The sequence below is a fragment of the Cydia amplana genome, chromosome 27 (assembly GCF_948474715.1).
Source record: "Cydia amplana chromosome 27, ilCydAmpl1.1, whole genome shotgun sequence".
Classification (NCBI taxonomy): domain Eukaryota; kingdom Metazoa; phylum Arthropoda; class Insecta; order Lepidoptera; family Tortricidae; genus Cydia; species Cydia amplana.
In genome coordinates, this window is record NC_086095.1 from 3,070,378 (window position 1) to 3,084,538 (window position 14,161).

At 40.9% G+C, this 14,161-nt stretch overlaps 1 protein-coding gene across 1 annotated transcript in view; it reads left to right on the forward strand.

Moving 5' to 3' along the window:
- LOC134660402 (AT-rich interactive domain-containing protein 1B-like) overlaps positions 1-14,161 on the forward strand; it is a 71,063-nt gene that overhangs the window by 43,789 nt on the left and 13,113 nt on the right. The window contains exons 3-13 of the mRNA XM_063516139.1: positions 1,565-2,672; positions 2,790-2,920; positions 3,321-3,405; positions 4,060-4,197; positions 4,606-4,675; positions 4,937-5,184; positions 5,489-5,808; positions 6,097-6,504; positions 7,999-8,156; positions 9,875-10,000; positions 10,771-10,931. Of these exons, the coding sequence (XP_063372209.1) occupies positions 1,565-2,672; positions 2,790-2,920; positions 3,321-3,405; positions 4,060-4,197; positions 4,606-4,675; positions 4,937-5,184; positions 5,489-5,808; positions 6,097-6,504; positions 7,999-8,156; positions 9,875-10,000; positions 10,771-10,931 (2,953 nt within the window). The remainder of the gene's footprint in view (positions 1-1,564; positions 2,673-2,789; positions 2,921-3,320; positions 3,406-4,059; positions 4,198-4,605; positions 4,676-4,936; positions 5,185-5,488; positions 5,809-6,096; positions 6,505-7,998; positions 8,157-9,874; positions 10,001-10,770; positions 10,932-14,161) is intronic.

Here is a 14,161-nt window from a genome sequence, read left to right on the forward strand (position 1 = left end):
TCGTTTCCTATAGTTCGTTTTTTTTAGCATTAGAAAGAACTTGCAAGAAGGTAAGCGATCTTGACATATCTTTTAATTGAAAAACGCTATTTAAAAATCAGTAACTATTACTTATGAAAGCAGAAGAATATAAATGATCGTATTAGATTCATAATTGTTACATATTTCCCGTAACTTATTTTTAAAATGTGTTTTTCAATTAAAAGGCATATCAAGATTGTTTACCTTATTTCTAATGCTAAAAAAACGAACTATAGGGATACAATAGTTTAGTTTGCTTATACATTGCTACTGACTTTCCAGCTTGACAGACTATGGTTTGAAATAGAAAGGCCCTCCTAACTCTGATAATAGTAAAAAATATCAAAATTTTAACACCAAATTTTGTTAAAAAAAGCTCGGTATTTTAATATCCAGAGAGGAAAATGGGGACTACATTTTTATGGAAAAGCGTTCTCCCGTAGTCGTCCTCTTTCTTTGTTAACTACAATAAAATGTTCACGCTTGACTTTAATGAGCATTTAAGTATAATATATTCATTGAGGAACGCAACTTGACAATAGTCATATTGACAGTCTTTCTTATTTATATGTCTCTCATACGCATTTCCTAACAATGTAACAAGCCTATTTATGCATTCAATTTGTCTTTACTGACGATTATTAATAAACTGACAGTAATCATCATTATAAATGATCATTATTAATGATTGCGTCAAACAAGGTTTTGTAATAATAATTTTATGGGCTCCTGATTATCATAGTAAGTAATAATCACAAATACATACCTGGTCTGATAAAAACTGACCAAGAGCATGTCGGGTCATGCTTAATGTAGGGTTGCGTATAAACTATGTATATATAAACAAAATAATATTTTCTCAAAGCGCTTTATTTTTTTTTTTCAAATAGGTTATGTATCAATTTTACATTATTTTTAAACGGATCACTTTAGATAGAATAAAAGCCGCTAGAGCTAGACCCGTGTATAATAAAAAAAAATAGTTTGTAGCTTTCTAATAGAGCCCGAAGGATAATCCTATTGTCTATTGTTAAGTAAAACCGCTCGTGCCACGTGCCACAACCACCTGCATAAAAAATCGGTACTTCGGTTACTGAGTGCCGGCGAGTCGAACGCCACCAACCAACCAACCAACCAACCAACCAACCAACCAAGCAACCAGTCTAAAATGTGTCATTGAACTCATTGAGATGCGTAACAAAGGCGCGTTATCGGAGAGCGCACCTACACTGGTTTTTTGAGCGTTGGACTAGCCCGCGCTCAGGTGCCAAATAGAATAATTAGGACCCTTTTTGCAGGTAAGTAGCACGTGCGGTTTTACTGAACAATAGACAATAGGATAAGCCTTCGGGCTCTACTAATAGAAAGCTACAAACTATAATAATTTCATCAGTCTCGATGTCACGAATCAACACTAAATATTGTCACTTTATCTGATATTTGTATATTATAATATGTATTTTTTTGGTCACGCCAGCAGATAGTTCAGGAATTTCGACTTCAACATTGCGAAAATGCTGAACGTTATGTCTCATTGTTACAGAAACAATACTGCAACACCAGAACCGAAATTTGCTGCCGCATCGAAATCTCCACCCTTGCTGGAGCCAGCGACCTCCAAGGTTCCCTCGGAGTCGGAGCTGGCACCTACAGCGGCAGCAGCTCCTCCAATAGCAACCGTCAAGGAGGACTGTTCGTGTCATCTAGCCAATCAGGAAACAACGGCTTTGGCGCGGCTGCTGGCAGCAGCCAATCTGGGCAAAGTGCTTTCGGCGCTGGCCAATCAGGACAGAGCGCTTTCGGCGCTGGCCAAACAGGACAAAGCGCTTTCGGTTCCAGCCAGTCAGGACAAAGCGCGTTCGGTTCCGGCCAGTCAGGACAAAGCGCATTCGGTTCCAGCCAGTCAGGACAAAGCGCGTTCGGCAGCCAATCAGGACAGGCCTTCGGCAGCCGAGGCTCAGGATCTTCATTCAACGCTGGCGCTAGTGGAACCACTGGACAGGCCGGTTTTGGAGCCGGCTCTTCAACCTTTAACGCTAACCGTGGCTCAACGGCCTCAAGCTTCGGACAAGGAACCCAAGGCTTCGGTGCCCAAGGTACTTTTGGAACCGGATCAGTGAACAAAGCTGTCGAATCCAGCTCATCTACTTTCGGATCAACGACCAGAGGAACAGGATTCGGAAGCTCTGGAACCAAATTCGGAGCCGGATTTGGAGTGGGATCCACAGTCGCCCCGACCACCGCTGGCCGCTTCGGAGGAAACGAAGTTGTTTACAAGCAAACTAGTCAATCCAACTTCGTCGAAACTGACTCCTTCTCATCAGGAAGCGAGAATGCTGGAATCTTCAGACCTGGAAGCGGGCTTAAGCCGGGCATTCCTTACCTGCCTCCTGATAACACTAACCAGGGCTCAAACGTGGTGTCTTCAACCGCTTTCCCGTCTACGTTCGCCCCTCGCCCTACCACCCCCCGGCCGACGTACCTTCCCCCCACCCCGTCGACTGCAGCCCCGGGATACTTGCCTCCTATTGGCGAGCCTAGCTTCAACACGGAGACAAGGCTGCCAGGACCCCCGACTTACAACGAAGGACAGCTCATCTTGGACACTTCGAGGCCTGGACCTACTAGAACTCCTGTGCCTGCTCCTCCTAGTAAGTATTGAATTATCATCATTCTTATAACCTAATCTCACAAACTTAATGAGAAAAGTCAATATCAAGATTATGAAAAAAAAATTGGCTAGTTTTTCATAATCTTCCTCTCTTCAGGTGAAGTGCCATCAGGCTGCGCCGCAGCTCTCAAGTGTACCCCCATCGAGTACTGCACAGCCGAGGGCGTCATCTCCAACACCACTATTGCCCTGACTAGAGACCAGGAGGCCTACAGAGTCCCACTTACGGTAAGACGCAGAACCATCCTCACATTGACTCAGGGGCCGAAAATAGTCAAACTATTTTCACAAGCGACAAGCCTTTTTCTACCCTCTTTATTTCATTTGACCAGTAACTCAATGCCTTGGGGCCCTATCCATATAGGTCCCTATGCTCCATATGTCAACAAATTGGCGCAAGAGTCACCATTCCATCAATTTTATAGACCTTAAATATCACGACTGACATTTAGAGTTCTACTATATCACTGAATGGAGATATATCTGCGCCAAATCGGCGTTATACGACCTTCTTAGGTCTTTTATAGAACCATTAGTTGGTATTTGAGATACGTTCTCTCGACTGGTATAGAACAGAATTGTTTCTTGGCAAACATAAAATTAATCTTCCTATTTTTTCCTTCAACAGGATTGCAAGGATCTTGAGACTGGACGCGTCGGCAAGTGTTGTCGCGATCCCTTCTACACCGATCCCTGGCCAGTCAACCAACTTGGTAAGTTACCCCACTTATCCCTTATCCATAAAATGTACTATTACAGTAAGGTCAATGCGGTAAAGACCGTCTACATGCTCCTTCGTCGCTTTTAACTCTTGCTCAATCCACTTACAAAAGATCAGAAGGAGTAAAGGATGACTCACGTTAGGCCGGGCCGTGTCCGGGCCGGAGCTTCCAGCGCTTACTTTTCTATGACAGCTGACAAGTGACCTCAGGTGGCATGAGCTTTCTCTGCCAAGGTCGTGCCGCAATGCATAAATCGTGTGCAATAGACGCAAAGGCCTGTGATGACAGATGATCTTTGCTGATGAAGATGATTCTTTCCATAGAAAACGAGCCCCGTGATGTTTTCCATAGAAACCTATGCTTACCATAGAAAACGAGGCCCGGTCTAACATGAGTCATCCTAAAAGCTCTTGTTTTGTGACTGTGTCTGAGCAACGTACGTATACAAATACGAGAGTTCGTGCCCTATGACAGCCTTCCCAGCGATAGATTTTATTTTATGACCTTACCTCGGTTAATTTTACGTTTCTAGTGAGTATATAAACTGAGTACCGCTCGAGCTGGATGTTTTTAGTTAAATATTATTTAAAAAAATGTTGTACCAATTGTTCCTCTGAGAACTGTTGCTTATTTTAATCTGTACAGGCAAATGGGTACCCAACACGTTCGGTGGAAACGACGGCAAGTACACTCCAGACAGCAGAGGCTCACCCAGCATTGGCAGACCAGCCGTCACAGCCAGGCCCCCTATCACTGGCTCCACCCTCCTTAACAACTTCAGGTAAGATAGTAGAATGTCTACAAGTGTTGGTTGCTAGTAGTAAACTTTAGACAGTAGAGGCTCACCAGCTGTCACAGCCAGGCCCCCTATCACTGGCACCACCCTCCTATACAACTTCAGGTAAGATAGTAGAATGTCTACAAGTGTTGGTTGCTAGTAGTAAACTTTAGACAGTAGAGGCTCACCAGCTGCCACAGCCAGGCCTCCTATCACTGGCTCCACCCTCCTTAATAACTTCAGGTAAGATAGTAGAATGTTTACAAGTGTTGGTTGCTAGTAGTAAACTTTAGACAGTAGAGGCTCACCAGCTGTCACAGCCAGGCCTCCTATCACTGGCTCCACCCTCCTTAACAACTTCAGGTAAGATAGTAGAATGTCTACAAGTGTTGGTTGCTAGTAATAAACTTTAGACAGTAGAGGCTCACCAGCTGTCACAGCCAGGCCTCCTATCACTGGCTCCACCCTCCTTAATAACTTCAGGTAAGATAGCAGAATGTCTACAAGTATTGGTTGCTAGTAGTAGTAGTAGTATACTCCAGACAGCAGAAGTTCACTAGAAGTTCACCCATCATTGGCAGACCAGTCGGCACAGCCGACTTTATGTTAATACTCCCCCCCATATTGTTAGTAGGTACTCAATACGTTCAGACAATACTTTAGGTGCAAGGGGGGCAGCCTAAAAGCTTCTACGCGAAGTATCTGGCAGCTGTTTAACAATAATTACCAATTTTTTTTTAACAGGTCAACGACCAAACCGACTCCAACCTTCGGCCCTAACCAAGTGACCCCAGGATTCCCCTCCGTCACTCAAACGTCGTACGTCAAGGGCGGCCAAGGTCAATACGAGGTCCGCGGCCAAGGTCAGGCCAGTCAGGTCGGCCAAGGTCAATATGAGGTCCGCGGCCAAGGCCAGGCCAGTCAGGTCGGCCAAGGTCAGCTCGGATTCGGCGGTCAGGGACAGATTGGTGTTGGAGGTCAGGGATCGGCTGGTAAGTGTTTATTTTTATTAACACTTACTGAATATTAGGCATATTTTAAAGGTCTTCTGATTTTAGCTATGAATGCTGGTTCTATTCAAGCTTTAGCTACAGTAGAGTTTTTTTAGTTTCACTAGTCTCTTTATATCTGTAATGATTGATTAGACATTAAGTATGTTTTAAATTTGACCTACTTCCATTAATATCCAATAAGTCTTTTTTTAAACACATAACAAAGAGAAAATGTATATGAGTAATAAGCTATTATGTATTGTGGCCGAATCTTGAATTAAAACGGTATTTTTTTTTGTCTCAGGTCAATTTAACTCCCAGTCCCAGTTCAGCAGCAGCTCGTTCGCTCAAACCCAGCGCGGTCAAGGTCAAGCTGTGACCACTGGCCAAGGTCAAATCGTGCAGCAAGGGAAAGGTCAAGGCGTGACCACTGGCCAAGGTCAAATCGTGCGGCAAGGGCAAGGTCAAAGCGTGACCACTGGCCAAGGTCAAATCGTGCGGCAAGGGCAAGGTCAAAGCGTGACCACTGGCCAAGGACAAATCGTACAGCAAGGGCAAGGCGCCTTCGCTCAGGGCGGCAGAGGACAGGTTGGCTTCGGGTCGCAAGTGTCTGTACAAGAACAGGTATGTACAAACTACTAGGTATAGTTATAAACTCGAGGTCAAGTCATACAGCAATGTCAGGATGCCATCGCTCAAGGCGGCATAGCTACTACTAGTAGCTTAGACATTATACGGACTCTAGAATGATTGGCCGTTACCTCACGTCATATATTTGTATTAGATAGATAGATAGATAGATAATTTCTTTATTCATTCCCACAACATACACGGCATTAAAGTGTTATTAAACTCTAACCGCTCTAAAGTACCTTCGCGGCAACCAATTATCGATAACAATTTTGCCAGCAGGCCGCTTTTAACTCCAGAGACCAAAGCATCGCCCAAAGCCAACAGGCCAACCGCGGTAACGCCGTCACCGGCGGCCAAGGTCAAGCCGTCATCGCCGGCCAAGGTCAAGCCGTCAGCCAAGGATTCGGCCAAGGAGTCAGCCAAGGTTTCGGCCAAGGGGTTAGCCAAGGGGTCGGCCAAGCAGTCAGCCAAGGTTTCGGCCAAGGTGTCAGCCAAGGTTTCGGCCAAGGTGTCAGCCAAGGATTCGGCCAAGGTGTCAGCCAAGGATTCGGCCAAGGTGTCCGCCAAGGCTCCGGGTTTTCCGTGAGCCAGGGAGGCGGATTCAATGTGGAAAATGAGTACTCAGATTCGGCTTCTAGAGTGTTCTTGAGTCGCTACAGCGCCGGAGGACAGTGTGGATTGTTCAATGTAAGTGATTTTCGTCTTTACACACTCACAGCATCATCATCAACTTTGAGTCAGACCAAGCGAACTGTGCATGTTTGCAGTCAGAAACTTGAGAAAGTGTGCCAATGTCATCATTAAGGGGTCATCCATTAATTACGTCACACGAAGAATCGTAGATCTGCGAAATCGACTTCACACTCGTGTTCGCGGCTTCGCGCCGTGATTCGCGCACGTGTGGAGGGGGCTTTAAGTTTTCGATACGACACGATTATAATTATACTCATTATTGTACATTAGTAGTTTATGCAACAGTGACAGCTGCAGCAAAAAAAAAAAAAAAAAAGAGTTATTATTTAAAAAAAATTGAGTTATTATTAAAAAAAAAAAAAGAGTTATTATTGTAAATGAAAACATACCTCTTTCAATCAAGATGATCGGAACTTGTATCTTTAAATAAAATAAAGCAGTTGTATTATACTCATAAGATGACTGCTAGCAGTCATCTTATGAGCCTATAGACAAATCATTCAAATGACATTGCTTTAGATATCACTGTCAGTCATTTAATTGACACATTTAAGTGCTGGAGTAGAAAAAATAAACATACATTGCTGTCTAACGCAGTGGACTGAAGGGATTAGATCTATTTTATAGCATTAGACACCAAAAAATTATATGCCACTTGCAAATACTATATATACCTACATACCTACTTCAAACAGTTCAAAAAGCCTAAAATAATATGCTTCGTTGCAATATCCATAACTATAAAATATTGGGCCGTTTATAAGATGAATTATGTCTTTCAAATTAAATTGCTTAAAGCAGTGATACTCGTATTATGTATGTGTAACCGCTATTCTTATAAGTTATCTAATAATGTATCACCATCACGACTATTCACGGCTAGAAGCTTCAGAAGCAAAAGGCCCGATGTCTCAAACAAGATTTAATAATTTTATAAGATGAGTAAAGTCCAAGAAGACATCTTGTTTTCCTAAATTCCAAACACATTTTTATTGACATGTTTTCTGACATACAAGGTAAACATGCTTACTGCTAAAACCAATATTAATAGCCCACCTAATACCTACCTACTTAGGTACCAAACCGCTACCTACTTAAGTTTCCTAAGTTAATAACTCAGCGTATATCAGTACTTTTTAAATCACTAAAATCTACTTACTTAGGTACTCTAGTATATAGGTATACTAGCGACCCGCCCCGGCTTCGTACGGGTTAATAAATTATACATAAACCTTCCTCTTGAATCACTCTATGTATTAAAAAAACCGCATTAAAATCCGTTGCGTAGTTTTAAAGATCTAAGCATACATAGGGACAGACAGACAGCGGGAAGCGACTTTGTTTTATACTATATAGTGATATTGTTTTTCTAAAAACCAAAAATCAAATCTACTGCTAACAAGATAACAATGTTTGAAATAAAAGAGAACTTCATCTCCACTTTTACCCCTAAATTATTCCTATTCTGACATAACTGTTCCCCACCAGGGCCAGAAACCGTACGGCAACCGCAACGAAAACGAAGTGGACTTCGCCGAGATCCCCTGGCAGGCCATGGTACTCCTGCAGACCAACAAGAGTCTGTTGTGTGGAGGTGTCATCACCAGGCCTGATGTTGTTGTCACATCCGCGTCTTGCCTCGATGGGTAAGTAATAATACCAGTGAAGATTGATACCCTGGCAGCCCATGGTACTCGTCCAGATCAACAGGAGTCTGTTGTGTGGAGGTGTCATCACCAGGCCTGATGTTGTTGTCACATCCGCGTCTTGCGTCGATGGGTAAGTAAAAATACCAGTGAAAATAGATACCCTGACAGGCCACACTCCTCCACACCAACAGGAGGCTCTTGTGTATAGTGTAGGTGTCATCATCAGTCCTGTCCTGATGTTGTTGTGTGGGATATCCATGGTTTTCCTTATATGAACAGTAGTATCTGGAGTTTTGTATGGAGGTGTCATCACCAGGCCTGAATTGATGTTGTTGTCACATAGTAAGTCTAAAATAAACATAATAAATAAGCCATAATTGTAATATCTTTTTAACTAGGGATATATCGTCAGGTGACAAGCAAAACTCACTAATTATTTACTAAAAAATAATTAAACAAAAATCAACCTTCTTTTCGTACTAATATGGTTCACTATGGCTATGAACTTGTGATGGTACATAGTGAGTTTTGCTTGTCACCTGACGATATATTGACACTGAAAAGGAATAGGCGCCTAAGTTGCTTCAGACCAACAGCGTAATATATACGCAGAGACAAACACATCTTAAGGGGTCTAGAGAAAACTTATTGCAACAGCCATCTGGGTCAACTTTCGTCAGGCTGTTTAGCGGCATTCCTGTCAGACAATGTGTCATTAGATATGGCCAGATAATGACTGGAAGTGTCAAGGCGTCAAATTGATGTCAATGTTAGGAATTTCGCGAACTGAAACTGATATGATAAGGATTTTGTTAGGCACAGTTTTTGCAAGGTGTCATTAAATAAATAAATAAATAAAATCATTTTATTTCGGACATAAATCCATAGTTGTTAGTTACATTTAGGCGTGTTTTAGGCGTGATGTTGTTGTCACATCCGCGTCTTGTATTGACGTTTTATTAGGCACAGTTTTTACAAAAGAAATTAATATTTTGGGACATTCTTACACAAATCGACTCAATAAGCTCAGGAGTGTTGTTGTTAGATAAAGATGAATTTCGTATACAGGATGGATTTATAAATAGGGCACTAAGGGTACCTAGTTGATTCCATGCTACCAGGCGATAATGGTCTTAGGAGACCCTGACTTTTAAATGTTTTGGAAAAATGTACAGTAATAAACAAAATGTACATTTTATTCCAAAAAAAATGTGCCCGTCAATTCCATTTCTATCCAGAATCAAAAGCTTCTTGAGAGCCCAACCTAGGTTAGGACACTAGAGAAGCAACAATTTAATTTGCCTATCTATAGAAAACTCTGATGTCTGTACAATGTTGTATACGTAATATTAATTAGCACAAAAAATAAAAATAAAACACTTCATATAGACGAACATAACTGTGCTAAAAGGACCTCACGTCTTTACGTTTTTTTTTGTTAGCCTGGTTTAGTGTCCCACTGCTGGGCAAAGACATGTCCCGCCCAGTCCCACTTAATCTTAGCGGTCTTGGCACACCTACATCTACAACTCGAGTTCTGGAGCGCAGTTCCGTGTTTCTGATTCGATCAGTTCTGCGAACACCTAGTATACTGCGCTCCATCGCTCGCTGGCACACCTTGAGTTTGGACGAGCCTCCGTTAATGATCATGTTTGAGTGCCATAGGCAGAACGTTACCCGCGTTACGTTATCTAACTGTATTCCCTTTTCAACAGGCTCCAAGCCAAGAACGTTCTCATCAAGGGAGGAGAATGGAAACTCGGAATAGATGAGGAGCCCCTGCCCTTCCAGATTGTCCAGGTCAAGAACATCCTGCGCCACCCCTACTACAAGCGTGGAAGGTAAGATAAGATAAGATAGCTATTACTATGTCACTATATTATGCTAATAAATGACTATTACCATGTCACTATGTTATGCTTATCAATGACTATTACCATGTCACTATGTTTTATGCTTATCAATGACTATTACTCGATACAGCGATGATCACTCGGTGACGCGTCGCTGCGGCCAATAGCATTTAGTTTTTACCCCTTGGGTACGGAAGTACCCAAGGGGTAAAAACTATTACTAAGACTCCGCTGTCCGTCACCAGGCTGTATCTCATGAACCATGCTGTATCTCGTTAACCGTCCTCCGGTCCGGCTGCTGCCCGTTCTAGCGTGCTGAGCAATCCTTAAAAGTGTACTATCCAGAGATAGGTTGAACCGGCTGAACAGAGCATAAAAAAGCTCTAAATCAGCTTCAAGTGGGAACTGACATAGTTGCTGTTTGTATGCGATTCAAGATAGTTGCCAGTAGAGTCTGTGCGGAAAGAGAAGGGTCGTGGAATGTATGGGGCCCAATACATTCCACACTCTTCTCTTTCCGAACAGACTCTAGTATCTAACGCCGCAATGTAAAGCCCCTTCCACACTCGTGCGCGAATCGCCGCGAACGCGAATGTGAAGTCGAGTTCGCTGATCTCCGAAATCGACTCCACACTCGCGTTCACGGTTTCGCGCCATGATTCGCGCACGACTATGGAGGGCTTAAGGCAAATCGCATGCAATTTTCGGTGAAATCACAATATCGATGTGCAAACGTTTCAATTGTTGGATATTTCCAGCCTCCTCAACGACGCTGCGATCCTGGTACTCTCCGAGAACCTGCGATTCGCGAAGAACATCTACCCGATATGCTTGCCGAGCGCGCAAGACACCCTGGACGCGTTCTACAACGGCGCCGGAGAGTGTATCGTCACTGGATGGGGGAAGCAGGTGTTGCAAGGTAAGGGTTTTCTTATTGTTATGGTCAAATTTTAAAACAAAATTTTAAATTACACCTGTGGACAATGGTTAACAGATTGTGTGTATACTGTATATAAGTAATACAGTATACACACAATACTACTGTGTAATATTACTTTATGTAAGCTTCTGCCCGCGAGAATGTATATCGTCTCCGTTGATGATGATAATTGACGAAAACTATCCTATCCTCCTATGGCTCAGCCGTACAAATGAAAAATCCAAAATTAGTCACTGAAATTTGAGCCCATAGCGTAGGAAATAGAGTTGATTTCGCGTTGTTTGAAAACTAAACGAAACAAAGCAAAAGCAACTCTGTTCCACTTGAATATGATTTCAAATTCACCGAACTGAATAAGTACTATAGGTAGGGCCTTGGGCTTTAGGAGGCTATGTGCTTCGTTGGGCCTCAAACTATCTTCATACTCGTACCAATATTCATCTAAATAGACAGTTTAAGCTTGAAAAGGTAACCGACACGACAGACAGACACAGTTACTTTCATATTCACAATATTAGTAGGGACGATTCTATCGCACAGGTTAACAGAAAAGATGTACCTACCCTACCTATTACCTAATGCGGATAAGGATAGCAGAAACGGATAGGAAATAAAAAAAAATATGGTTGTCTGTAAAGTCGGTTTACGGACGATAATTTTGCGTGATAACGTCATAAGAAAACATTGATGAAAAATTGCATACTTTTATACGTTACCATGGAGATCTGTCCACAACGTTACCATGGAGATCTGTCCACAACGTGACACTTTTTCGTGCATGCTACCGGTGATCATCGATTTATAAGACGTTGTCGGGCGTTTTTTTTTGTTGTCCCCTACACTTTTTTTTTCAAATTTGGGATTTTTTATGTTATTTCTACTCAGAATCACGAGCTCTTTCCATCCTAATAGGAGAAAAAAAGTGTCCTAAGGTTTTTATTTCCATTACGTCACCATTTTTCATAGACTTTGTATGGCGGTCGCGGAATGGAAAGATCGAAAAATGTATGGAAATTTTGGGACACTTTTTTTCTCCTATTAGGATAGAAAGAGCTCGTGATTCTGAGTAGAAATAACATAAAAAATCCCAAATTTGAAAGAAAAGTGTAGGGGACAACAAAAAAAAACGCCCTATCACGTCAAAATATTAGGTGTTGCAAACTACGTTATGAAGCCAACTTCCATTGCAAATCCTCATCATGTTTTCTTTGACATATATTTCATATGCAACTATAGATACTATTACAAATGACAAGTTACTAATGATGGCACGCGTCATTTATCGTTATTACATAATTTATGTCACGTCTCGACACGACAAGCGATAACTAGGACGCAGGTTACAGGTTAAGTGACAAATTGGCACCTCGGGGGTTTTTATCTAACAATATTTAGGTTAATAGTTTTATATAGCCACGGTAAAGGAAAAACAACATACAATTACCTATTTATAAATTCGATGGAACAGTACAATAGGGTATTTGATTGTATTTTAATTATTTTACACGCTGCATGACATAAGATTCATAGAAACGCATAGACAGCAATTATTTTTAGACACAATTTCTATTTCAAAACCCGTATTAATCTAGAAAGAGTAAGTAATTTGATTATGACGTCACATGCTAGTGTTACATATAAATTTCGTAGTAGCAAAATCGTTTTACAGTTCGAAAAAAAACTGATTTGACTCTAGTCAAATACCCTATTTTACTATAAGTAGATCAATTCGAACAAATGCTTAAATAAGGTAACACAGCAATAGGATACCGATCTGTCCTTGTCAAAAGTGACGTTTTTGGTTAAAGTAATGTCACTTTTGACACTGAAATCACCCAATTAAATTGCTGTTGGGTATAATATAAGTACCGTAAAATGGGGTGAGTAGGGGGAAAAGCTGACATTCAAACCTCAATAACATTTTATTTTTACATATGCAAACTGAATGGTGTATATAATAACTAATAAGTGTTCCGGACGTTTGTATTTTAGTTTTTATTTAATTTTGGGTAGTTCCATTTCATAACTTTGACGATAAACAGGAAATCCCACCTCACCCCGTAGTCCCTCGTAATTGGGGTGAGATGGGATTTCATACAAAGGTGATTTTGGAAGATTGTTGGATCGATTTTTTTTATTATGAGTATTACTATAGCTCCATTTTAAATTGGAATACATTATTTTTGTAGCAGTAGGCTTAAAATCCCATCTCACCCCCCTTTCATCCCTTCTCTCCCCATTCATAACCCAACTCTCCCAGCGACCCCTACTCACCCCATTTTACGGTAGTTACAATATTTACGATAGACCACTCGGCAAAAAATCTTATGTAAACTTACGCAAAACCTCTGTTTTAATAAGTATCCACTTTATAATATTCTGTAAACAATGTAAACAATATAACTTAGCCAAACGCGTTATGAAACTTTAATTACACTCAAAACAAATTTACGAAGTATTGTCTTAAAATATTTCTGCGTATGTGCAAATTTTGAAATTATGGTCCCTTTCGTGTTATTTTAAAACTAATCACGATCTATCAGCGCCGATGAATTTATAGATAATTAACATAAAAGTCGCTACTCGCTACCAGTGTTGAAGATGGCATAACATTAAGCAATCGACATATGCATATACATTATGTATATGCTATATGTTCGAGACCGGTTGGGTGCGGTAGTGGTAGCAGAAAAAGTTTTTAGCCGTACAAATATGAATATTTTAAATTGTTTGAGAACAAATATTGAATAGTATGTTTAAATTTAGCCTTTAGATGGGATATTTAGACGGTTAGTATCCTCAACCCTTACAACAACAACAAGCCTTATTGAGCAGTGGGACTAGGTCAATAATTTGTGTAGTAAGATACATAATATTAAATTTATTTGTATAATTTTATAGTTCACATCAATCATACGGGCATTTTCACTTAAAAGTGTACCATATGTTTTTTTTTTCGAAAATCTATCAACTTTTGGGTTATTTCTACTTAGAATCACGAGAACTATCGATGTAAAAGAAAAAAAAGTGTGTACCAAAAAATTACAGTTTTTTAACGCATTTTCACATACATTTTGTATGCACCGTTACAAAACTGACACCCAAAATTTTTATTAAAACTGGGGACATTTTTTTTCTTTGTCTCATTCAATAGTACTCATGATTCTGAGTACCTACCTATAAATAACCCAAAATTTTATGGTTTTTCG